Here is a 23,776-nt window from a genome sequence, read left to right as displayed (position 1 = left end):
ACTTGTCAGCTATAATTAAAATTCATTTAAAGTCTTATGCAGGCGTTTCTCTCTCACCTCACACAGCATTTAGCACTTTAGGTAATCCTCAGGCAATTGAAGAGTGCTTCTTCACGCGCAGACATTGTCCGACGATTATCATAATGCAGTTACACTGAAAGAAATACTCTATATGCTAATCAATACAAATACGCATGCAGCAAACTAAATGTTACATCAATTTTGAAAGCTATACAACTAATACAACTTTGTCCTTGCGCTTCAGTTAGTTGCAATATTTATTTTGTTGCGCTGTGTGCTTGCGACAAGTGGTAATGTAAACGATGTGAAGTATTTGATTTAGTGCTTATGTAGAGTTAATATTTATCTGCTTGAGTTGCACAACAAATTAATAAAGTCAATTGACAAGTTCCTGAAAATTCAATTTAAACTGCAGCTGGCAGTTGAAGTCCGTCAAGCGTGTAGGCAATTCAAACTTCAATTGTTGCTGCTTGTGGTAGGTTAAGATAAGAATAAATACACACACACACACACACTCTAGCATACGTTGTGTGTAATTTACAAACAATGACAGCTGATTGATCAAAAGTTTGCCCTATCAATAACTTAATAGCAGATAGCACACCCTTCAGACTAATCGTACACAAGTGGCAAGTGCTTCATATAAAAGCCAGCGCACTAGCCTCATAGCCTGAGCATAGTGCACACGAGCGTTCTCAGTAAAACAAACACGCGTCTCAAAAGGAAACCAAGATGAAAGCGACGCTTCAGCTGGTCGCACTGCTGCTGCTGTGCGTGGCAGCAATAGCGCTGGCCAGAGTGCCACACTCAAAGCCCATGGCCGCGCGCTACGATAACTTCAAAGTGTACAAAGCTTTTATCAGCGATAAGCAGCAGCTGGAGGAGTTTAAAAAAATCCATCACCACCTGCAAGTGAGCGTAGCCGCCTTCGATTGAGTTTAAGGTTTTTACTATTTTTTGGCCAATTGTAGATTTACGCTTTAAATGAAATTGGCGGCGCCAATCGTAGCTACGATGTTATAGTTGGGCCAGCACATCAAAAGTCCTTCGAGGAAACACTCAAGTTTCTAGAAATCGCCTACGAATTACTTGTTGAGGATTTGCAAGCGTAAATACAATTAAATTGCATTTGAATTATTCATTAATTTGTTGCTACAGTTTGTTAGATCAAACTGCTTATGATGACGATGACGATATGGACTGGGTTAACTATCATCCGCTTAACAAAATCTATGATTGGCTGGATGAGCAGTGCGCTGCACATGATTTTCTCGACTGCCAGGTCATAGGCCACTCGCATGAGGGTCGTGAAATTAGAAGTATTAAGCTATCCAAGCGCGAGGGCAACAAAGCCATCTTCATAGAAGGCAACATACATGCCATGGAGTGGATCTCCTCAGCCACAGTCACCTTTGTGCTCAATCAACTCATCAATTCTGACGACGAGACTGTGCAACGCTTGAGCGAGGAGTACGATTGGATTATAGTGCCCATGGTTAATCCGGATGGCTTTGTTTACACGCATGAGGTCGAGCGCTTGTGGCGCAAGAATCGCCGTCCCAATGGCTATAGAAACATCACCGGCGACTGCATTGGCATTGATATGAATCGCAATTTCGACTCTCATTGGGAGGCTGCTGGCTGGAATATTGAGGATCCGTGTGATCATTGGTTCGGCGGCGATGAGCCCAACAGCGAGGTGGAGATTCTGTCGCTGCAAGAGTTTGTCAACTCTTTTGAGCCGGACTACATACGCGCCTACATGGCGTTCCATGCCTATGGACAGTATGTGCTGCTGCCTTATGGTCACACCAACACCGAATTTCCGCCCAACTATGACCAAATGATGCGCATCGCTGAAGCTTTTGCAGCTGGCGCTGTTGAAGCATACGGCTCAGAGTTTACCTATGGTGCTAGCGGCTTACTGAACTGTAAGTTGAGCCAGCGCTGAGTTGAACTTAAATTGTGATTAAATTTATTTTATTTTTTTTTTTTTGCAGATGTTGTGTCTGGCTCGGCTAAGGATTGGGCCTATGGTGTTAAAAATATTCCATTCACCTGCACTGTAGAGCTGCGTGATAAGGGCACTTATGGCTTCTTCCTGCCATCCAATCAAATAACGGAAGTTGGCATTGAGGTCACCGAAGGTCTTAAATCTCTCGTTGCCAAGGCACAAGAGGAAGGCATTTTCGACTAAGGCTAGTTGAGTGCGCCCTGCGGCAATTTGTTATTTTATATGCACAACAGAATTTTAAATAACCTATATGAATAATACACTTGCAATATATATATATATATTTTGTTAATTTGATGAGCATTCAAATTTTCAACACTGCGTATGCGTAATAATTTGCATTGGGTTTATCCAAGTTACAAACCAGCAAACAAATGATAGCAAAGTATTGCACCCGCTTTATAACAGTGTTAACCTTTCTTTTTAACAGAAAAAAATAGCTGTTAAAAGGCAAGTCAGCACTGTTAAAAACAAAATGCGTCATTGAACATCCGCGTTGCCAAGAAATGAAAATCAGCTCTTCGGTTTTGGCCAGACTTTTGACTTGCAGCCATCCTGCAGCAGCGGCGCCACTTCTTCGGGAACTTTGTTTCTAGTTTCAGGCAAAAAGAAGAGTGTGATTAGAAATCCTAAAGGACAAATTGCAGCCAAAGGAAGAAATGCATATGGGCCAATGGCATCGTTTATAAGCGGAAAAATAAGCACCATTACAAAATTCACAGCGCAATTTGTTAGACCGCCCCAGCCCATTAAAGAAGCTCGTGGTGGCACCTCAGAGATCTCTACGGAAAAACCAACAAGCATTTTATGCTGCAATTATATTTCATTGAAGCCTGCTTACCTGCACCTATAAAATACGGTATAGGTCCTAGTCCCATATTGAAAGCGATAATAAACAGTGAGAAAACAATAATGCAGGCAAACGCAATCCACTTGGCAGCGCTCTGCAAAAAAATAATTTATGTGTACTAAAACTTAATGTAATGCCTTGTAACTAACCATGAAAGCCAAACCAAATGCTAGCAGCGTTAGCACCAAGCAGCACACAAGACAGGAAACGGACATTAGGATGCGTCTATCGAGTTTTGGTATTACACAGGGCAATATCAAGCTGCTGACAAAACCGAGCCCGCCTTCTGCAAAATTTAACCACAGCGATGTCTTCAAATCAAAACCGGCACTTAAGAAGATTGCTACTGAGTAGTACCAGACCTGGCAAGCAAACAATTTGATTAGCACAGACAGACACGACACAGTGAGATCGACTGCCAACTCACTGGACCAATGCCACTGCCTTGTTGCACGAAATGAAAGCCACAGACTATAAGCATGGATATTGAGAACTTTTTATCGCGCAGCAGTTCAATCATGCCCACGGGCTCCACAGCTGACTTGACAGCTGCTTCAATGGAAGCCAACTCCTTATCCACAGCATCCTTGTTACTGCGCAGCCGCAACAGCGCTGCTTTTGCCTCTTCTCTCTTCCCGTTGACAATGAGCATACGTGGCGTCTCCGGAAACCAATACATGGGCAATATTCCAATTATCACAAATATTAAATATCCAGCCGCGGCTAGGTGCCAATACCGCTCAGTGCCCCAGAAGAAATCAAAGCTAAACAGCTGGCCCATCCATATGCCAAAGGCAATGCCAATGCATGTAAAGACACCCACACTGCCGCTCAGATGCGGTGGCGCCACCTCCATCAAATAGGTGGGCTGTGTGGTATAAACAAAACCAGCTGCCACGCCCACCAGCAAACGCCCCAGCCACAGCAGCTCCAGCAACATGGCATAGCGACATACAAAATGGCTGATTGCAGAAATCACATATACGAGTGCAGCCAACAGCAAAGTGTTGCGTCTGCCCAGTTTCTTATTGCATAGCGGACCCAGCAGCGAGCCAATAATGCCGCCAATCTAAGAAGCATACAACTTTACATGGTAAGTTCGCTTAAAGTTAGTTGATTTTACCTGAAAAATTGCTGCTACGCTGGCAAACACCAAAGTCAATTCTGACTCACCAAAGGAGGAGGAGTAACGCTGGCTGGCGGTCTCCTTCGCCCACTCCTTAATAACCTGCGCATATATATTAGCTTGGATGCTGGGCTTGCCAGAATTCAACTTACTTTCTGTATCGCATTCAGCACACCGAAGCAGTAGCCAACGGGCACAACGAAGCCAATAGTTATCTCAATGCAAAGGAATATCAAAAAAGGACTAAGCCCCTCCTGAGCCGGATCCATGGTCAGTTATAACAACAACAACTTTTTTGTACATTAAGCTAAATTTAATAGTGGCCAACTTGGTTGAATCAAATATTGTAAACAATTATATATAATATATATAGTATAAAGTACAATAGACTTTTGTCACTGATTAGTTCGCTACTACAGACCTCGTTTAGTTAACCTTAGAGCGCAGACCTTTGCTCATAAGCGGCGCCACGTCCTTGGGCTCGCGGCCAAGAGTCTCGGGTAAATAGCGCCAGCTGAAGAGCAAGCAGAAAATGCAAACACACATGCAAGGTAGAAAGGCAAAGCTGCTCCAGACGCTTTGGAGCAGTGGAAAACACATGCCAATAAGAAAGTTGCCCAGCCAGCTGAACAAACTGCCCGCAGACATGGCCACAGGACGTCCTGCATCCTCCAGCAGCTCTGCAAAAACAAACCAAATGATTTTCTCAGTCAGTTACATAGTGGCTGACTTACCGGAGCCTATAAAGAAGGCTATAGGTCCTAGGCCCAGCTGAAATCCGAGTATAAAAAGCAGTATAAAGACTATGCAGACATAACGCAACGCTAAACTCTGCGTGCTAAGCATAAAATATAGAGCAAAGGACATGCAGAGTAAGCTGAATGCACATAGAGCGCAGGAGATAAAAATTAAAGGACGACGTGCAAAGCGATGCAGCAGCAGCGGGCTCAGCAAGGAGGCGCAGAGATTAAAGCTGCCAAGTCCAAGATTTAGCCAAGTGGCAAAGCTGGCGCTAAAGCCCGCCTCAGTGAGAATGGACAGTGAGTAGAAGAAGATCTGTAAACAATATGTTACTAACTTAATATATTTTTCATTTAATGAGTGAACTCACCGCATTAATGCCGCTGAGCTGCTGCGAGGCTTGGAGAATGCAAACTAGCAACAAAGGCAAACGCAGCTGCGTTTCGCGCAGAGCCTGAGACAGCGTATGAGCCTTGTTCATGTTGGATTGTGTGTACTGTAGCTGTTGCAGCTCTTGTTGCACACACGCCTGCTTGCCACGCAGACGCTGCAGCGCTGCCTCGCTGCCAGCAGTATCGCCTTTAATCAAATACAGCCAACGTGGACTCTCGGGAAAGCGCCAAAGTGGCAGCAGGCAAAGCAGCACCAGCAATGCATAAGCAGCTAAAGCATGTGGCCAAAGTTGCTCATTGCCCAGCAGCTCCGGCAAGGTGAGCAGCTGCGCCAGCAATATGCCACCGGTAACGCCTATGCAGGTAAAAACGCCCACACTACCGCTTAAGCTATTCGGCGCCAGCTCCAACAGATACATAGGCTGTGCGGTAAAGATTAAAGCAGATGCAATGCCGCCAGCAAAGCGTCCAAGCATCAGCAGCTCCAGCGACTTGGTGACGCGACAAAACGCAAACAACAAAGCGCTGATCAGCAGCAACATGCAGCTAATAAGCAGACAGCCCTTGCTGCAAGAGAGAGAAACTTACAGTGGCTGTCATAATTTGTTGTTCCGCTTACCGTCCGAATTTGTTGCTAAACCAAGCGCCAAAGCAGGAGCCACAAATGCCGCCAATCAAATAAACAGAGACTATAAAGCTCCACAACAGATTTAAGTCATCTGCATCGCTCTCTGTGTCATATTCGCTGTCCAGAATCTCATGGCACCAGCGCTTGATGACAGCAGCGGGCGCATTGAGCACGCCAAAGAAATAGCCCACAGGTACAGTAGTACCTATTGTAACAGTCACGCAGATCACAAGTAACAGCGGTGTCCAGCCGGCATCTTGTATATGCTGCAAAGAAAAACAAAAGATTTAAGACACAAACATGCAAAGTCATGAACATGTGTGTGTGACTGTGTCTGTGTGTGTGTGTGTAATCACCATAACAATTCGCATATTTTTAAACTTTTACTTCAATGCTAACACGCTAAACTAACTGACAGCGCACTTCAATTGCGTCTGAGTCATAGACATGGCTAAGAAATATATCAACTTCGTTTCTAAATTGAAAAGACAAGCACGACAGCAGCTAGCAATTAAATTTACACTGCGAAAAATGTAGGCTAAAAAACATTTACAGAGCTTACTTATATATTTTTGATATTTTATTTTAGTTTTCATTTCGCTTAGCTAAATTATTTTAAATATAATATTTGTATATATAAATAAAAAACATTTTTTAATGTATTTTCATAACTTTTATTTAAAAATTTGCAAGCATTCCATAGAGTTTAACAGAGATTCTATTTAACGCAACTCTCAGGTACTCAATTTGTAATTGGAGGCACGTTAGAACACATTTTAATTTCAAGTGTACGTAACTTTTTATGTAACAATAAAAAGCCAATAAGCAATGCTTTGTTGTTGCTCCAACAAAAGCTTAAATGTTTAGTAATTCTTATAAGAACAGCAGTAATTGAACTATTGCTGTTAATAGCATATTCCGTTTCCAAGTTTATTGTTTATCTTAAAACGATTAAATTTAATTAGTAAAGTAACTACAGTCTTGCTTCAAGCTATTAGCTTGCACTTGTTCGTCGATAAGATAAAATGGACAAATGTAGTTTGTAGCTACGCGTAAAGCTAAAAGGCCTAGCCTTACAAATTACTTAAAACTAGTTGTACATTGAACTTTCGATTACAGCAGGCAAACACTTTTGATTGAGCATTAATAATATTCATTAAAAATTCACATGCAAGGCATACTTATTGTCATTGCAGGCACTTGGCTTAGTAAACACATCCGGCAATAACTTTAACTAAGTATTGTATATATGCTAGCTTATATTTAGTAGTAGTCAAGACTCATTTGAGCTTGGAGCGGAAGCCTTTGGCAATGAGTGGCGCCACAGCGGACGGATCGCGACGTAATGTTTCCGGCAGATAGAATTTCGTTAGCACAAAGAGCAGCACGCAGGTTATGGAGAAGGGTAGAAAAACAAAGGCGCCCCAAGCGCGTTGCAGGCTGGGAAAGGTCATGCCAATTATAAAATTGCAAGCCCAGGAAGACAGACTGCCCATGGACATGGCCACTGAGCGTGGCGCCACCTCAAAAAGTTCTGCAAATAATAAATTAATTAGTTGCTAAGCAGTTTGTGTGTGTGTGTGTGTGTAGTGTGTATAGCATTACCTGAGCCAATAAAATAGGGTATAGGGCCGAGACCAAACTGATAGAAGAATATATAGCCCATAATGCAAATAATGCAGGCATAAGCGAACCAGTGAATAGTTTCCTAGAATTAACATAAGCATTAATTTAAAGCAAATTGCCAATTGTCGCACGACATTGCAGCTTACGATATAATAGAGCACAAAGGCAAATAGAAATAGAAAGAGCGCACAAAAGGAGCTGGATAACATCATCAGCTTGCGACGCCTGCAGGTGGCCATGAGCAGTGGTCCCAGTAGTGACACCATCAAGTTTAAGACGCCGGCGCCTAGATTGCACCACTCGGCATTCGTTTTGCTGAAGCCCGCTTTGGTGAATATAGACACGGAGTAATAAAATATCTATAAAAATAAAAAATATTATAGGCAATGCATAACTTTTAGATTAGCACTTGAGCTTACTGCATTAATGCCCGATAGCTGCTGACCGCCTTGGAAGCAGCAGACTATGAACAGCGGCATCAATAGACGCTTGTCCCGCAGCACATCGCAGAAGCTGCTCGCCTGTGTGGTATCGCCAGCCTCCGCTGCCATCTCGGCCAGCTCCTGCTCTATCAGCTGGTGAGCATTGATGCCGCGCAGTCGCTGCAATTCTCTTTTCGCCTCGTTAGTATTGCCCTTCATTATATACAAATACTTCGGACTCTCCGGGAATATGTAAAAGGGCAGATAGCAGATAACTATTAAAAACATATGCGCTGTTAGAGCGTAATGCCAAAGCTCCTCAGTGCCAAAGATATTCGCCAGACTAAACACTTGGCCGACAACAACACCGCCGGTTACGCCCACAGCGCAAAATACGCCCAACGTGCCACGCTGTGCGGGCAATCCAATCTCTGACAGATACATGGGCAAACTGGCAGTGACTAGACCAGAGGCCAAGCCCACTATGAAGCGACCCAACAGCAGCATCTCAACCGATTTGGCGGCACGACAGAAATAGAAGAGCAGTGAGCCAATGGTGAAGAGCACGGCGCAGATGAACAGGCAGCTCTTGCTGGAAGCAGAAGGAGAGACACATTATTAAATGGCAAGTTCTTTATGATATATTCATATATATATAGTTAGGGCAATTTAAACAATTATACAACTTTTAAATTCGACTTTATGTTTTTTTTCTTATTTTCAGATTTTTATTTTACAAACTAATCAATATATTTAAATTCTTTTTTCCAATAATAAATTGATAATTCTCCAGATTTTGCTTGTGTATTTTTAAATACAGAATATCATATACTAAAATATTTAAACTCTCTTTTAAACTTTCAAGCTTAAATTATTATAGTTAATCATTTATTATTTTTGAATAATATGCAAAATATTATCGTAAGCAAGCCACTTGCATTTTTCCCACAATATAAAGAAAGTGTTTTAATTTACGTGCGCAGATAAGCATTATTAATTGACTTTTGATTCGGATCAGATAAGCGCTTAAATAAATTCCATTTATAAATAGGGTTAAAAGTAATTAAAGATTATCTCTCTTACTTACCGACCGAATTTATTGGCCAGGCCAGCACCACCCAACGAGCCAATAGCACCGCCAACCAAAAAGATTGAGACAACCGAAGACCAAAGCAAATCCAGTGCACCATCACTCAAGTAAGTGTGATATTGCTCAATCACAGTTTGATTGCACCAGGCTTGAATTATCTGTTAAAATATAGGATATGCAAATATTAAAAAGTAAAAATATTTGCCATTATTTTGTAATTTCGAACTTACCGCAGCGGGCGCATTGATAACGCCAATGCAATAGCCGGTGGGTACAGCTGCTCCCAGGGTCGTGGCGAAGGCCACCAGCAATAGAAGTTTGCCCCATGGCGCTCTCTGAAATGTTTGTGATAAGCGTATTTATTAATTTGAGCAAACAATTGATAGCGCAAATATAGAGGCGTGTGCATTGTAAGTAAAAAGTATAGTTTCGAATTTTCAGGGTAAAATTAAAATTATGTGCGTCATTGCAAATTGATTTATTTCTAGTAATTGACGCTAATTAACTGACCCTTTGCTTGATTTATTTTTGGCAGAGCACTCAATTATCAGTTGACACATATTTTTAGCTCAGCATACATATTTTTAAAAATTTTAATTGAATTTAATTTGATCAAAAGTCACTTTCGGACTTGAATTTTTAATTCAGCACAAGCACTGATAAGAGCAAAACATTAGCTGATAATAAAAATGTACACAACAATGAACTTGGATACATTCATTTATATATAGCACACATATATAGAGAGACAGATATATATATATATATATATAGATATATATGCTGTTAAAGCATTTGTATCGCATGCTTCAATGTCAACAATGCTGAGTCTAGAGTCTAGACTTTTGAGAATGTAAAACACTAGTGCATATATGTAAATACACACAGTTTGTTTTAAAAGTCGTTGCTTATAAATTGCATTAAAATAGTTTTAAAAAATTTGTATATTGATTCACCACTTTGAATTCGTTGTTACAAAAATAAAAATTTTTCTCTACTTTAATGACGTTTCATTTATGAGTAAAGTTACTTTTTTGTCATACTGTACGCAATTACATTGAAAATTTCAAAAGCATATAATTATAATTTGAAGTGCGGTCATTATTTTATATACAATTACTATAAACATTTTTAAAATGTAGCGTATTCATTTCAGACTATTAAGTTTAAATGACAATTTCAAATTTTCCTGCATTTCCTGTATGCAATCATACAAATTTAACAGCTTTAGCTTTTGTTCATTAGTAATGCGTCAAGAATTGTAATTGTAATGTAAATTTATTAGTATGCTAATAGCTGAGACTGCTCGACAAAGTAATTATACTCGTGCATAAATAAGTATACAGATATGTACATAAATTTAAAAATAACTACAATACGCTTTTTGCTTTACCAATTGCGACGTAAAATGATTCGCGTTTAGTCGAAATGTTTACGTATAGCAAGTGCAAGAAGAAAAGTGCAAAAGTGCATTATATATCGTATTATACGAACAGTAGGTCAACGATCTTGAATTTGTAAACAGAGTTAAGTGTAATAAGAGAAAACAACAGTTAGAGTGCGACAGAAAGAGAGAAAGACAGAGTGCATTGGTAGTGGTAGTGGGACAACAGGCTAAACACCTTTTGTCACTAAGCAGCTCTCACCTGATTTGATTGCGTTTGCGCTGGCGCTATTGCGGTCTTAAATGTTGGATTTAAGCGTTCTGTTTCAACTTGATAACTAGCCGACATGTTTACACTTTTTTTTATTTTTAATGTTGTTAACAAAACTTCACTTTAAGTAAGGCGCACACGTGTGCGTTATTCTAACAAGCGGTCTATATTTATGTTGACCGGCATTTGCGTTTGCTTGTTAGTGTTGTATAACAACGAACGCGCTCACACATACACACCTAGATAACCAAATTGTTAAGCGTGCCTAAATATTGATCACAGCGAAATTAGTAAAACAAATAATAAAAATATCTATTATATGACGCTTGCCAACATGTCACACACGCAAAACCCGGCGCCTTAAACAAGAGAGAAGCGGCGACGTCTTTCGCCCACAAACAGCTGTGTGCAACTGTAAATGCTGAGAGAACTTTTTAGTAGCATGGGCTAACTAACTAAACACACACACTCACGTACACGCATAATATAACCGACTACATTTAAATTCGATTACAACGCAACGATAACAAATACAACGCAAGAAAGCGAGTATTATCTATCACTACTGTGAGAGCGGTTGCAAGAACCGGAGCGAAGGTAATGAACCAGCCTTCATGCACGACTAACACGTTAACAATAACTTATACCATCACTAGCTGTCGTCAGCTGTTTTGAATTTTTGTTGACGACTGCATATACAATTATTAGCGAGTCTGATCGGACAGTATTATAAATAATAACAAGACTTGAATTATATACACAAGAATTTATAATATGGCTCCTGCGCTGGATTCAGTGCTATCCACCACAGCTGTTATAAGCACGGTGTTTCAGTTTCTATCCGGCAGGTAAGCGGAAACAACAATTTACATTGTTTGCTAATTTGTTGATAACTTTATGTATACCCTAGTGTTATTTGCCGCAAATATATACAGAAAAAGAGCACCGGCGACTCTTCGGGACTGCCATTTATATGCGGCTTTTTATCGTAAGTACTGTAAATTTGCAAGAGCAAAAAAAAAGTTGTCAACGTAGACAGGTAAACAAGCTCAGTATTTATTTATTTGTTAAAAACAATAAAACAGCTGCAGCTTCTGGCTCCGCTATGGGGTACTGACCAATGAGCAGAGCGTGGTAACAGTCAATATAATTGGCTCGACGCTCTTTCTCATCTATACGATGATCTACTATGTGTTTACGGTTAATAAGCGTGGCTATGTCAAGCAATTTGGAATAGTTCTGGCTATACTCATTGGCGTAATTATATTTACTAATACCTTGGAAGACGAACCAGAGAAAATGATACGAATTACAGGTAAGCATGTTCTGCCTGCGATAAGAAGGCTATCTTACTATCATTATTAATTATTTCAGGTTTTGTATGCTGTGTTGTCACTGTCTGTTTCTTTGCTGCGCCTCTAACAAAGCTAGTTCATGTGGTACGCGTGAAAAACTCGGAGAGCCTGCCTTTGCCCTTGATAGCTACTTCATTCTTTGTTAGCCTGCAGTGGGTTATCTATGGCGTATTAATATCGGATACATTTATACAGGTGACATGATTCCCACTAAATATTAATTAACTGATTCTATTTTTATACATAATTGCTTCAGATACCTAACTTCCTGGGCTGTGTGCTGTCCTTGATGCAATTGGGTCTGTTTGTTCTGTATCCGCCGCGCAGCTACTCAGGTCAAGGCTATAAGCTGCTCGACCAGGCGCAGGCCGTGCCCTTCTAAACGAACTTGTACTTATTTTGCGCGTTTCACAAAGGATATTTAAACAGGTTATACTATATACACATAAAATTGATTAGATATACGTAATGTATAGCTTCTAGTGTAATATTTACATATGTATTTATTAAAAAAAAGAACTTTAGTTCCGTTGACGCTTAATTTACTTTAATTACTTACAGTTTGCTGCTCTATTGCGCCCATGGAATACAACCGTACACTTTGACACTTGATTTTGAATTAGTTTTTCCACTACCCGCAGCTAATTCATAAACTAGCACTGCACCTCTTTGGTACGTGTTGATATGCTGATAATAGACCGTACATACCATAATACTGTCGCTTGCATTATTAATACAAATCAATTGGCTGCTGCTTAAGTCAATAATAACACGCTTATCGCGCGGTCCAATATTTATTTATCTTTATTGTTCAACTATGCGAATTGGACACATTTAACGCCAATGTTACCAGGCGATAAGACTACGCATTTTTTCTGATCCCTTAAAAAAAATAGCTTTAAAAAATATGAAATTTAGGTAAATTTAAATTTAATAACGATTGTATCTATCGATAACTTTTGTATGAAACGGCTGTGCTGTGTCGGTAATTTTGCTACTATGTTTCTAATTCTGCCTTTAACATTATCAAATTTTGAATTGTTTGTTAATATAAGTACTTAAAAAGGCAAAATCAAATAAAATCATATGCATAAGTTATAATTTCAAACGGTTTTTATATGCTGCAATAGAGTTGCCAACATTGCTTGTTCGTGAGTTGCGAATTGCGCTCTTGCTTTGCTCACTCACGAGGGAATCACGCGTCAATCTCTGTTTACATCTATCGAAAAATTCGTCATACACAAGATAACTAAATTGACGCATTAACATTTTTTTGGATTAAAAACACAAAAGTCATGCAGGAGCAGAGCCCAGAACTGTACGAGGAGGTGAAGCTGTTTCGCAATGCTCGCGAGCGTGAGAAGTACGACAACATGGCCGATTTGTATGCCATCATCAACACAATACAGCAGCTCGAGAAAGCATATATCCGGGACTGCATTACACCACAAGAGTACACAGCGGCTTGCTCCAAGCATCTGGTGCAGTACAAAATAGCCTTTAAGCAGGTGCAATGCGACGATTTCCCCACAGTGGACACATTTGTAAAGAAGTTTCGCTTGGATTGCCCAGCGGCGCTCGAACGGATACGTGAAGATCGTCCCATCACAATACGCGACGACAAAGGAAACACATCCAAATGCATTGCTGAGATTGTGTCTTTGTTTATTACAATAATGGATAAGCTGCGCTTACAAATCAACACAATGGATGCGCTGCAACCAGACGTTAAGGATCTGGCGGACAACATGAGTCGCCTATCGCTCATTCCCGAGGACTTTGATGCTAAACAAAAGGTGGACAAGTGGCTGAGCACGCTGAACGAAATGCAAGCATCCGACGAGTTGACCGAGGCGCAGGTGCGACAAATCTTGTTTGACCTGGAGTCGGCCTATGCGGACTTTAATAAGCTTCTACACAGCCAGTAGCTTTTAGTTGTTAGTGTTGTCGGCACACAAAGTAACGGGAGAGAGAGAGCTCTCTCTCTTTGTGCTGTGTGAGCCTTATATATTACTCTCATTAGTGTGTAATAAGCAAAAGAGCAAAATAAAGAGACAGTGCAGTTTGCATTTGTTTGGATTTAATCGTATCTTTTTTATATCTTCTTTTTTGTATTTAATTTAAATATTAAGGTTATAATTATACAATACACATAAGTTTAAACCGATTACAATAATTAATTTGTTGTTTGTTGTTTTTCTCATTCACGTTACGTTTTTGTTGTTTTGTGTTTTGTTTCATCTTACGCTTATAAATCTGTTATCGTTTTACGCCTTTAATATTTAATAATTGTTATCGTTTTATCTTTGTAAATTATTTATATGCAATGTGAAAAATGGTACTTTTTTATAGTTTATGTTTATGTATATGCAGATGCTGGCTGTATGGTATTTTATGTATTTTGTTTGTTAGTTTATGTTTTGGTTGCTGTTGCGTGTGACGTATGAGTGTATGTGTGTGTGTGTGTTTGTTTGTTGTGTGAGCGGCTTGTTTGATGAATGCTTGGTAGGTAGCTTGTATACCTTATGAACTGTTTGTTGATACTATCAAATACGCTTCTCTATTTATGTGTATTTTCTTAGGGGAGAGGAGGAGAGCTTTTGTAGTAAAAACATTTGCTTATTAAGTAAAATATGATCGGTCATCTTCATACATGAGATAATTTTCATCATCATCATCGTTATCAGCATTTGATGAATGTGGTTCGCTTATAACATCACTTTTATTAGCATCATATTCAACGGTGTCTGTATCTTCATCTGTCTCTTGTACAAGCATTAATAACTGATTTGTTGTTTCTGTTGTTGTGGGCGCTGTATTTGTTGTTGTTACTGTGTTTGTTGTAGTAGGCAACGTTCTTTGACTGATATTATTATAAATGTGAATGGGCGTGCTTGCTGTTGTTGTTGTTACTACTCCTGCTCCTGCTGCTGTTGCTGTTGCTGCTGCTACTGTTGGTGTTGTTGTGGTGTAGGCGCTGCGTAGTAGATTACAAAATTCGCTTGCTCGGATCGCGTTCAGCTGCTGCTGCAGCGTTAGCTGCAGTGGCCGCCACATCGTCGTCTCCGGAAGCTAGTTCTGTCCAGTCCAGTAAGAAGTAGGATAGCTCGGTTTTCCGGCAGACTTTGACTGGCTGCTCGACTGTTGACGCTGTCCGGCGCTGTTTGAATCCTGCAATTCACACAATTCATAAGCAATTAATTTATAGAAACACATTTTATGATCTGCAAAAATGTATATACTAAATATATGTATGTATGTAATTAATTCAATACTTCTTGGCGTCCATTTACAATAAACATACATATGTATAGAATGTGGGTTAGCAGCGTAAACAATATGATTTCAGTTTTGTTTAATAATTATATATTTGTTGCTGCAGCGTGATTTGCATGAATAATGTTCTGTTTAACCCTTCCATATATATTTTTTAAATCTTTTCGTGATGTGTAAAGCAAACTAAAACAACTAGCAAAGTACAAAAATAGAAAGAAAATGTTAGATATACTATTATTATTTTTAGTGTATGCGTGCGCTTGTGACAGGGTGTTAATTATATTTACCAATTATATATAACTGTTTTTTTAATAGGCTTATTCAATTTTGTTTATACAGTTTTATTACAACAACAATCAACAAACAAGAAACTTACCCGGCGGGATGAGCTATGAATCCTGCCGTCCATCTAATTGTTGTCCCATAAAAAATCAAAAGAAATTATAAAGAAAAAAGTCAAACAATCGGAACAATTTCATGCATATCACAAATTTCATTGCACTTCTCTCCCCACACGCTGTATAAATAATTAGATTAATTACTATAAAAGCTACGTAATAATTATATAAGCTATGTGTGCTATGAAATATTAGACTAAAGCCAGAGTGTTAATCTATAATCATAATAAAGTATTATACTCAAGTTAATTTGAAAAGCTAGCAAATGCATGGATTACGCGTTTATAATGTATATCTCATGCTTTGTTAGATGATTAATAAAGAAGCTAAAGCTATATAAACACACTAGTCAGCAGTCAGCATTCAGCATTAATTGCGCGCCATTAGATTTAAAAACCAGAAAAAAGTTATCAAAGCCAATTGCCAATTTTCATATTTGAAAAAAATGTGCGACTGTTGGGTGCTTGATGAGTTTTGATTTTATAATTGTTAGTATGTGGTGCTTGGTATGTATATAATGTTAGTGTAAAGAGCAACAACAACATAAACAACGTTCAACATAATATTAAATTGAATTAAAAAAGGAAACAAAACTCTGTTCTACTCTCATATATAGTAAATTATAAATTTAGATTCAAGTGTTTCAGATGGCCAAAAGGAACATGCATCCATGTTATACGACTGAATAGTATTATGCTTAGGCGATTTGTGTTAATAATTTTGAAGAAGTTCAAGTTATATATGTATGTAAATGGAATTTTTATCCCTGCAAAAAAAATATGCTGCGGAATTTGTTTTCTTTTTTCTCTGGTTTCTCTTCTGTTCACTCGGCGAAAAATGAGATGCCATCGAGCTCATCTTGCATATAATTTCTATTATCATTATCATTATTATTATTATTGTTGTTATTTTTAGTCTCACTCGGGTGCTGCCCATTAGTCAATTCATAGTCATACTGATTATCTTGTGGCCACATTTGTGACTCATTGGCATACGCTTCGGTTTGCACCTGCACTTGCTGCTCTGAACTGTACTCTACCTGATGTATGGGTTGATGGATCATGTTGTGGTGTCCGGCAGCCGGCATCGGCAGATACATGCCATAGGGCTGGGCCGAGGTGCCACCGGCTGTCTGTGTGTTTGCCATATTGAAAGGCGGCGGTGTGCCCGAATGGAAACTCTGCTTGTCATACGACTGCAAAAACGACACAAGGTTATTAACCACAAGTATTATATATTGATTAATCGATTAAGTATACGCACATTGACCTTGTTTAGCGCCACGTGTCCCTTGCCATACATGGATGAGGTTAAATCGGAGCCAGTGCCCGCCTGCGGCTGATTTGAAACCGTTTGCGTTTTGCTCTGCTGATTCACGCTGGACGAGTAGCCGCCCTTGGTATAATCCTGAGTTGTCTGAGAGAGCGCATCATAGCTGGTTGAGCCATAGCCAGCGCTATATGAAGGCTTGGGGAATTGACCACCAGAGGCAGTATTGGCTGCCGGTATTTGTGTCTGTGGAACAAAAGATTTGTTAGATTAATCCAATTTGATGACAATGCTGAATGTGCCGATTAAACTTACTGGATAGATTGCTGGCGTGCCATATTGGAAACCGCCGGGCACAACATTGCCGCCATAGAAATAGGCATAAGGAACATTCAGCATAGGCGCACTTGAGCCTGTTTGTTGCGACATTGTGCTTGAAACCTGAAACGAAATTAAACAAAGCATTGGATATGAAATTGTTTGTTGTGCAAACTTGTGTCGTCGTCGGCTTACGTTACTAACTGGACTGGAGTTATTGTCGGTGCGCGCAAAGCGCCCATCAGTCATGGTTGAGTATGCCACAGAGCCGAGATTGTCGCGTCCAGCATTGAGGCTGTTGGGCGTGTAGTTCAGATCATAATATCCTTGCTGCAAATAGGATAGACAAGCAGAAAGAAATAAAAACACATTAGCATTAGAAACTGCTGGACGCGGCGTCAAATGCAGCAATTGTTAATGGTAAGCATTAGCTGCGATGAATTTACATATGGTATATACACTGAAATCTGTTTTGGGCGCAGGCATTGCCAGAGCGTCGCAGGTTAAGAAAATGAAAATTTATACACAGCTGGGCGGGCGCAGATGAACTCACAAAATAACAAATATTAAATATACATTAATGTATGAGTAATGAACACAACATAAATGAAATGTTAACAGTTAAAGGTAATTAGTTGCCAATGAAAAATTTTAAGAGGGGATAACAAATGTAAATTAAAAGTAAAGAATTCAAAATTAGCTTATATCAGTGGAATATTTGTAATAATTGAGTTTTTGTCATTACATTTACATAGCTACCCCCTCTTAAATTTAAATTTTGTTGTATTTTTTTCTTTTTTGAGTAATGTGGAGTGTTGGAGAGGATGGTGGTGGTGGTGTAAATATTTCAAACTTATAATTTGAAATATTTCGCAGCTTTGGTTAATAAGCGTTCAGTACAAAAATGCCAATACGTTTGTTTTTTTTTTAGGTTTAGAATTTAGAATGTGCGTCTTGAGGAATTCGTGGATGCGGAAGCGGATTAGTTGGAGATGATAATGATGATTATGATGTTGATGTTGATGAATTTAGTACACAAATTTTGTAACACTTATGTGCAATGTAATAGGATTATAGACAATAGTTTGTTGTTGCTTTTAGTTCCAGCACACACACAGTCATACATTAGATACAGACACACACAAACACAAGAGACAACAATTGTTAATACAATTATGTGCATGTATATGTTATATGCATACGCTGAGAGTTAACAGTTATGATTTAATCAGTTTGCAACGTAGTATGTTGAGCCAGCCCATTGTTACGTTTTGAGATGATTTGATTTGATTTGATTTGCGTTGAGCGTAAATGGAATTTGATTCGTTTTGTTTTTTAAACTGTACACAACAAAATGTTTGTTTTTAGTTTTGAAGTTGAGTTGAAGCTGAATTTGAGCGAATGGTTGCAGTTGAAATTGCACTTTGTTTTTTTTTTTTGCTGATTTGGTTTGGTTTGGTTTTTTTTGTTTTGGTTTTTTGCTTTTCTCCATGAACTCACCACATGTGGCACTCTCTGTTGCATCATTTGTAATTCCTCGTAGGAAAAAACTGGTTGCTGATAGTATGGCAATCCAGTCTGAATATATTGACTAACCATTTGGATGTTGGTGGGCACCAAGCCGCTGCTGCTGCCGCCGCCGCTGCCACCACCACTACCAGCACCACCAGTTGAGCTGCCACTAACGCCACCAGCTCCAGCGCTAACAGTTGTAGCACCACCGCTGCCGCTGCTGTTGCTGCTGCTGCTGTTGTTCTTATTGCTGGCTGAGGCCAGCGACGCAAGCACCGCTGCGGTGCCCGTTTGTGCAGCAACCGAACCGCTCACAGAGCTAGCATTGACGCCGACGCCAACACCGACGCTGGCTGCACTGCCGCCGCCGGCAACAACACCGCCGCTACTTACGCCCGACAATGAGTTGCCGCCTGGTCCGCCCTGCTGTCCGCCACCAACCGATGCCACATTGTTGCCGCTGCTATTGACCGCCGTAACGCTGCTCGCCGAACTGCTGCCACTAACATTGTTGTTGGCTGCAAGCAAAGAAAATCAGTCAACATGAGCAGTCTTTCAACTTTCAGGTACACTCACTGTTGGAGACGACCGCCTGGTTAGCACCGCTTGCACCGCTGACCGCGCCCGCGGGACCGTTGCCCGTGCTGGCGCTGCTGCTGCTTACGCCGCTGCTGGTGGAGACACTGCAATTTCAAAATTCAATCAATTTCTATATATCATAAGCTTTGCATTTCAGTTAGTGCTTAAGCAAAGAGCATTAAGTGTACGCCTCGTCGTCGTCGTCGTCGCTTACCTGTCGTAGTGCGAGGCAGCTCCGCCTGTGGCCGCATCCTTGAGCTTAGCGCTAGCACTAAAGTTACCGTACTGCGAGGACGAGTTGCTTGCGCTGCCAGCAAACCTGAGCACGTGTGGCAAAACGTAACCGAACAAAGAACAAGAGAACAATAAACAAAAGGATAAGCAAACAAAGCTACAGTTAAGCTGAGAGCTGCGAGAGCGCGCAGCAGAGGAGGCTATCATATATATATATATATATATCATTTGCAAAGGAGCATGCAAGGAACATGAACTTTCTATATAAATAAAATATTGATTAAACATTATTTGTAGCTATTCTATAAGAATATATAACCAATTCGATTGCAAATGATTTATTTGACTTTCGCTCCACATGCAGGTTAAGGGAGGCGTATGAGTGTTTTTGTAATGTAGGCGGGGCAACTTACCCGCTGCTGTTGGAGAGACCAGTGCTGCCATAGACACTCTGGCTGGACTGGTAAGCACTTTGTGGTGTCGAATATCCCGAGGACAGATAGGCGGAGCTCGCATTCGCGCTGTTAAGGCAAATTTCAGTTAGGGTTGGATTTGGCAAGTGGGCGGGCGGGCGTGGCAGAGTTAAACAAAAAGAACGAAACGAAACGTTAACAAGTGTATTAGAGAGATTAAAAGCTTAACAAGAGCGCGGCGCAATCAAAAAACAAAAAGAACTCAAGCAAGAGATTAAGCTGAACACTTGTTGCTTACCTGGAGCTGTTCTGTCCGCCACTGGGAATGTTTTGTGTCGCTGCGACGCCGCTGCCTGCAGCGCTCTGCGCCACTGAAGCGGCTTGATGTTGTTGCTGCTGCTGCTGATAGGAGTTGACCGCATTGGGCTGATAGCTACCATAGCCCGAGGGCTGATAGCTATTGGCCACCGAGGATTGCACGCCCGCATAGCTGGAGCTATTGTAGCCACCTTGCACAGAGGCTGGCGTCTGATAGGCACTGTTCGCCTTGCTGGCAGCGCTCGTCTGATAGGCATTCTGATAGGATGTGCCGCCATTGTTGCCGCTGCCCGCCTGGCCGTAGGGATCGCTCTTGGTCAACTGATCCAGCACGCTGCCCGCCGCCTGCTGCGTTGTGCGTGCCGCATAGCTGCTGGCGCTCAAAGCGTCGCCCTGTAACAGCTGCGCGTTCTGCAAGCCGGCGGTAAGCGCCGCCTGCTGCTGATGTGTCTTGCTCTGATACTCGTCCTGCTGCTGCTGCTGCTGCTGCGACGACTGTCCATCGATGCTAACGCCCGCATTGAACTTCTCGGGCAGCGCATCGCCAAAGCTGTCGTCGTTGCCAAAGTCCATGGCACCGAATTGCACATCCAGGTAGCCGATGTTGTTGAGAGCATTGTCGCCAGGCATTTCCACGGCACTCGCTGGTATCTTTGAAGGCGGCGGCAGCTTGGCTCGAGCACGACGCACTTGCGTGGGCTGCGATTGATCGTTACTGTTGCTGCTGTTGTTGTTGTTGTTGGGCGTGCCAACGCTGGAACCGGGCGCTGAAGCAAACACATTTGCATATGTATTGGGATACGGCGCTGCTTGGTTGTTGCTCTGGCCGTAGACAGTCGATGCAGCGGCGGCGGCTGCTGTGGGACTGGCGCCTTGCGACGTCAGCGAGTTGAAATACTGAGATTGCTCCGCGGAAAGTGTGGCCGATGGCTTCAGTGGCGTCTGCTGCTGCAACTGCGCCTGCTGCACCAGCGTGGCAGCTGCAGAGGCAGCACTTGAGAATGTATCAGCATTGGATGCATATGGTGAAGCATTTGCAACACTGCTTGGCGTGCTGCTCTGCAGCTGCGGCGGTGGATTGCTAACCGCTGCACTATACTGCATCATGGGCGTGGTTCCGCCTGCTGCGGACGTAGGCGCCGTGCTGCTGCCATCCTCTACCGAAAGCGTCGCTTGTCCCAGCTGATGTTCCAGGCCAGGAGGCGCCGCCAGCTCAGTGCCGACACTCACCACAGTCGCTGCCGTTTGCGAGTTGAGATTACTCGTGGTAAACACCTTGCTGTCCTTTAGCGAGCCCTCATACTCCTCATTATTCCAGTCGCCCCAGGCATCGTCGTGCCCTTGCTGATGTTGCTGCTTTTCAGCATTTTGCGCTATGGTATTGTCCCAGAGCTCCACCTCATGATGATCCTCATTGTTGGCATTGTTGCGTGCAGCAAAGCCACCGCGTTCGCCACGCGCCACACCGCCGCGTCCACCCATGCGACCTCCACCGCGTCCAGGACGTGACATAAAGCCGCCGCCGCGAGCTGAGTCGCGTGGACCACCATCTCTACCGCCGCCGCCGCCAGGTGCACCTCGTCCACCATTGCGCTGACCACGATAGTTGTCGTTGGCTCCGCGTTCCTCGCCGCCGCGCTCGCCGCCACGAGATTCACGCATATTGCGATCATTCTCACGCGCCTCTCTGCCGCGCCCTATAAGCAATTTAAATCATTTAACTAAAATCAATTTGATGGAGACGTAGACAACTTACAGCCGCGACTGTCGGTGCCGCCGCGTCCACCACGATTGGCGCTGCGATTACGTGACTTTTCACGCCTGTCCGCATTTGCATTGCCATCGGCCCACTCGCCATCGCCGCCAGCTCCATCTGCCACGGCGGTGCCGGTCTTACTCTTGCGCTTCTTCTCGTACTTGGCAAAGGCGCCCTGTATAAATGACAAAGATTAGAGAGTGAAGAAGAAGAAGCGTGATTGAGTGTTAAGCTCTTGCATTACCTGTGGTAATATTTCAATTAAGAAATTGGCCGCTGCCTGCAAATCAAAGTCGCACTCATTTAGAGCACAGCAGACCTCCTCTTCGGAGCGTTGGGTCATTGTTAGCAATAGGGTGACCTTTTCATTAATCTGCGGATCCTCTGTGGTGCTATTAGTGATCTGAGCAATGCGCAACTGTTCCGTGGTGGCCTTTGGTTGAGCCTTCTCTGGTTTCTCTGTCTTGTTTGCATCGGCTTTATGCTTATGCACCGTTATGGTGGCATGTGTGTTGGCATCGTTGTTACTGTTGCCCACATGGTTGCCACCACCGCCGCCGCCGCCACCACCGGCGGCATTTGATTTTTTCTGAGTACGACCTCCGCCGCCCCCCGAACGAGTTTGTTGTGTGCTCATATTCTATGTACACTGTATATATACAAATTAGCTGCAATTGCAAACAACAAATACCAGAAAATAAGTAACGCGAGTTTTGATTTTGTCTAAATTATATTTACACAAGATTTCACGCTACAAACAACAAATCGAACAAATACTGAAAACGCCTTTAAAAACAACAACAACAACGCTGCACACTGCGATTGGTTTAAAGCAATTGTTATCAACAACTAGAAAAACTTTCTATAAATATACATACAGTATATGCCGCACTAACAAGTGTTGCTTCAAGAGCGTATAGCGAGAGCAAAATAGAACAAATGGCTAAATGGCAAATTAAAAGAAAAAGGCTAAGACAAATAATAAGACAAAAAAAAACCTGAACCAGAACAGGCCAGTCCAGCTGAGAGTTCAATGTACATTTAATCAAAGAGAGCGAATGAAAAATAAAATAATGAAAGAAGCTCAACAAACACACGCATGCACGCACACACACGCAGTAAAGTTGAGAGAGAGAGCGAGAGAATATTTCGCAGCATAACAAACAGACGAAACTGCAGATGGAACGGAAGGACAAAGCAAGCGTCAAACAAAAGCAAGCGCTGCTGCTGCTGCTGCTGCGGGTGTGTATTCGCAAACAGGTAATTTAGGGGAGGGTGCGGCTGACGGGGGGCGCACCGACGCAACGACAGCACACGCACGTAAACGTGATCTGCTGACGCAAATGAAGTACATCCAACCTCCACGGCTTTTTCTTCAACGTTAAGCTGAATTTTTTCCACGCGTTGATTAACTCTACTATTTTTTCTATCCTCGCTCTTCACTTTGTACACTCATCCAAAAAGCTTTGTCACACAACACACACAAACAGAGGCCAGCAGCTGCTGCGGTTGTCGCCGCTGTCGTTGCCGCAACACTTTTTCTCCATGTATTTCACAAAACCACCATAATATTCTAAAGCTATTAATTATATGCACATTAGTACTGACGCTACTATGAATTTAGCAATATAAGTGCACTTGCACTTGCGTTAAACAATAAAAACTACCTTATAAGCGGTAAGAATTGCACAGCTCTTGCATACACAAAAAATTGATTTATAAACTCTTGGCCTGGTCGCTTCGGTTTTCAGCTTTGCTTTGTGTTCGGTTTTCGTGCATGCAT

General features: G+C 41.8%; 7 protein-coding genes across 14 annotated transcripts; 3 read left to right on the top strand and 4 right to left on the bottom strand.

Annotated features, from left to right (window-relative positions):
* Positions 1-707: 707 nt before the first annotated feature.
* LOC108597765 (zinc carboxypeptidase) lies at positions 708-2,300 on the top strand. Its single transcript, XM_017984477.1, has 4 exons — positions 708-933; positions 993-1,129; positions 1,180-1,952; positions 2,022-2,300. Exons 1-4 carry the CDS (start codon positions 754-756, stop codon positions 2,216-2,218), a joined length of 1,287 nt encoding a protein of 428 aa, XP_017839966.1. The 5' UTR covers positions 708-753; the 3' UTR covers positions 2,219-2,300.
* A 4-nt stretch (positions 2,301-2,304) lies between these two features.
* On the bottom strand, positions 2,305-4,328 carry LOC108597763 (solute carrier family 2, facilitated glucose transporter member 7). The gene is made up of 6 exons (XM_017984476.1): positions 4,164-4,328; positions 4,009-4,113; positions 3,313-3,954; positions 3,035-3,247; positions 2,877-2,979; positions 2,305-2,817 (listed from the first exon to the last, which is right to left on the bottom strand). The coding sequence occupies exons 1-6, from the start codon at positions 4,278-4,280 to the stop codon at positions 2,549-2,551; spliced, it is 1,449 nt and encodes a 482-aa protein (XP_017839965.1). The 5' UTR covers positions 4,281-4,328; the 3' UTR covers positions 2,305-2,548.
* Positions 4,329-4,412: 84 nt separating this feature from the next.
* LOC108597176 (solute carrier family 2, facilitated glucose transporter member 7) lies at positions 4,413-12,562 on the bottom strand. Of its 2 annotated transcripts, none has more exons than XM_017983593.1 (5): positions 12,480-12,562; positions 5,764-6,038; positions 5,123-5,711; positions 4,746-5,067; positions 4,413-4,691 (listed from the first exon to the last, which is right to left on the bottom strand). In XM_017983593.1, exons 1-5 carry the CDS (start codon positions 12,501-12,503, stop codon positions 4,438-4,440), a joined length of 1,464 nt encoding a protein of 487 aa, XP_017839082.1. In that variant the 5' UTR covers positions 12,504-12,562; the 3' UTR covers positions 4,413-4,437. The 2 variants fall into 2 exon arrangements, with proteins under 2 accessions (XP_017839082.1, XP_017839083.1); XM_017983594.1 differs by lacking the exon at positions 12,480-12,562 and adding an exon at positions 6,129-6,185.
* On the bottom strand, positions 6,678-12,518 carry LOC108597175 (solute carrier family 2, facilitated glucose transporter member 1). 2 transcript variants are annotated; one of them, XM_017983592.1, is made up of 7 exons: positions 12,480-12,518; positions 9,141-9,245; positions 8,908-9,068; positions 7,818-8,412; positions 7,545-7,757; positions 7,378-7,480; positions 6,678-7,306 (listed from the first exon to the last, which is right to left on the bottom strand). In XM_017983592.1, exons 1-7 carry the CDS (start codon positions 12,501-12,503, stop codon positions 7,053-7,055), a joined length of 1,455 nt encoding a protein of 484 aa, XP_017839081.1. In that variant the 5' UTR covers positions 12,504-12,518; the 3' UTR covers positions 6,678-7,052. The 2 variants fall into 2 exon arrangements, with proteins under 2 accessions (XP_017839081.1, XP_017839080.1); XM_017983591.2 differs by lacking the exon at positions 12,480-12,518 and adding an exon at positions 10,557-10,993.
* Positions 11,193-12,426, top strand: LOC108597177 (sugar transporter SWEET1). Its single transcript, XM_017983595.2, has 5 exons — positions 11,193-11,413; positions 11,476-11,553; positions 11,651-11,880; positions 11,940-12,115; positions 12,177-12,426. Exons 1-5 carry the CDS (start codon positions 11,340-11,342, stop codon positions 12,300-12,302), a joined length of 684 nt encoding a protein of 227 aa, XP_017839084.1. The 5' UTR covers positions 11,193-11,339; the 3' UTR covers positions 12,303-12,426.
* Positions 12,563-13,142: 580 nt separating the features above from the next.
* Positions 13,143-14,007, top strand: LOC108595577 (vacuolar protein sorting-associated protein 28 homolog). The gene has a single exon (XM_017980838.1). The coding sequence runs from the start codon at positions 13,216-13,218 to the stop codon at positions 13,846-13,848; it is 633 nt and encodes a 210-aa protein (XP_017836327.1). The 5' UTR covers positions 13,143-13,215; the 3' UTR covers positions 13,849-14,007.
* Positions 14,008-14,354: 347 nt separating this feature from the next.
* LOC108596742 (protein lingerer) lies at positions 14,355-22,735 on the bottom strand. 6 transcript variants are annotated; one of them, XM_017982812.2, is made up of 13 exons: positions 22,238-22,731; positions 21,994-22,168; positions 20,218-21,934; positions 19,920-20,027; positions 19,487-19,591; positions 19,270-19,376; positions 18,682-19,211; positions 17,377-17,511; positions 17,179-17,304; positions 16,858-17,109; positions 16,634-16,789; positions 15,573-15,605; positions 14,355-15,091 (listed from the first exon to the last, which is right to left on the bottom strand). In XM_017982812.2, the coding sequence occupies exons 1-13, from the start codon at positions 22,628-22,630 to the stop codon at positions 14,993-14,995; spliced, it is 3,936 nt and encodes a 1,311-aa protein (XP_017838301.1). In that variant the 5' UTR covers positions 22,631-22,731; the 3' UTR covers positions 14,355-14,992. The 6 variants fall into 6 exon arrangements, with proteins under 6 accessions (XP_017838301.1, XP_017838302.1, XP_017838303.1 ...); XM_017982813.2 differs by lacking the exon at positions 15,573-15,605; XM_017982815.2 differs by lacking the exons at positions 14,355-15,091; positions 15,573-15,605 and adding an exon at positions 15,865-16,466 and having other exon boundaries at positions 16,516-16,789; positions 19,087-19,211; positions 22,238-22,735.
* Between the last annotated feature and the right edge of the window lie 1,041 nt (positions 22,736-23,776).

This window comes from Drosophila busckii, chromosome 2R, assembly GCF_011750605.1.
Source record: "Drosophila busckii strain San Diego stock center, stock number 13000-0081.31 chromosome 2R, ASM1175060v1, whole genome shotgun sequence".
Classification (NCBI taxonomy): Eukaryota; Metazoa; Arthropoda; class Insecta; order Diptera; family Drosophilidae; genus Drosophila; species Drosophila busckii.
This window is presented reverse-complemented; position numbering and strand designations above follow the sequence as displayed.

Bases quoted from the DNA above. Each gene is read 5' to 3' on its own strand.
- LOC108597765 (XM_017984477.1), top strand. From the start codon at position 754: ATGAAAGCGACGCTTCAGCTGGTCGCACTGCTGCTGCTGTGCGTGGCA. The intron at 934-992 runs GTGAGCGTAGCC...GGCCAATTGTAG, and splicing joins AAATCCATCACCACCTGCAA to ATTTACGCTTTAAATGAAAT. The intron at 1,953-2,021 runs GTAAGTTGAGCC...TTTTTTTTGCAG, and splicing joins TGCTAGCGGCTTACTGAACT to ATGTTGTGTCTGGCTCGGCT.
- LOC108597763 (XM_017984476.1), bottom strand. From the start codon at position 4,280: ATGGATCCGGCTCAGGAGGGGCTTAGTCCTTTTTTGATATTCCTTTGC. The intron at 4,114-4,163 runs GTAAGTTGAATT...ATATATGCGCAG, and splicing joins TGCTGAATGCGATACAGAAA to GTTATTAAGGAGTGGGCGAA. The intron at 3,955-4,008 runs GTAAAATCAACT...TATGCTTCTTAG, and splicing joins GCGTAGCAGCAATTTTTCAG to ATTGGCGGCATTATTGGCTC.
- LOC108597175 (XM_017983591.2), bottom strand. From the start codon at position 10,643: ATGTCGGCTAGTTATCAAGTTGAAACAGAACGCTTAAATCCAACATTT. The intron at 7,758-7,817 runs GTAAGCTCAAGT...TTATTTTTATAG, and splicing joins AGCTATCGGGCATTAATGCA to ATATTTTATTACTCCGTGTC. The intron at 7,307-7,377 runs GTAATGCTATAC...TATTATTTGCAG, and splicing joins ACCCTATTTTATTGGCTCAG to AACTTTTTGAGGTGGCGCCA.
- LOC108597177 (XM_017983595.2), top strand. From the start codon at position 11,340: ATGGCTCCTGCGCTGGATTCAGTGCTATCCACCACAGCTGTTATAAGC. The intron at 11,414-11,475 runs GTAAGCGGAAAC...TGTATACCCTAG, and splicing joins TTTCAGTTTCTATCCGGCAG to TGTTATTTGCCGCAAATATA. The intron at 12,116-12,176 runs GTGACATGATTC...TAATTGCTTCAG, and splicing joins TATCGGATACATTTATACAG to ATACCTAACTTCCTGGGCTG.
- LOC108597176 (XM_017983593.1), bottom strand. From the start codon at position 12,503: ATGGGCGCAATAGAGCAGCAAACT. The intron at 5,068-5,122 runs GTGAGTTCACTC...TATTGTTTACAG, and splicing joins AGCTCAGCGGCATTAATGCG to ATCTTCTTCTACTCACTGTC. The intron at 4,692-4,745 runs GTAAGTCAGCCA...TTGTTTTTGCAG, and splicing joins AGCCTTCTTTATAGGCTCCG to AGCTGCTGGAGGATGCAGGA.
- LOC108595577 (XM_017980838.1), top strand. From the start codon at position 13,216: ATGCAGGAGCAGAGCCCAGAACTGTACGAGGAGGTGAAGCTGTTTCGC.
- LOC108596742 (XM_017982809.2), bottom strand. From the start codon at position 22,630: ATGAGCACACAACAAACTCGTTCGGGGGGCGGCGGAGGTCGTACTCAG. The intron at 21,935-21,993 runs GTAAGTTGTCTA...AATTGCTTATAG, and splicing joins CGGCACCGACAGTCGCGGCT to GGCGCGGCAGAGAGGCGCGT. The intron at 19,212-19,269 runs GTGAGTGTACCT...CTTTGCTTGCAG, and splicing joins CCAGGCGGTCGTCTCCAACA to CCAACAACAATGTTAGTGGC.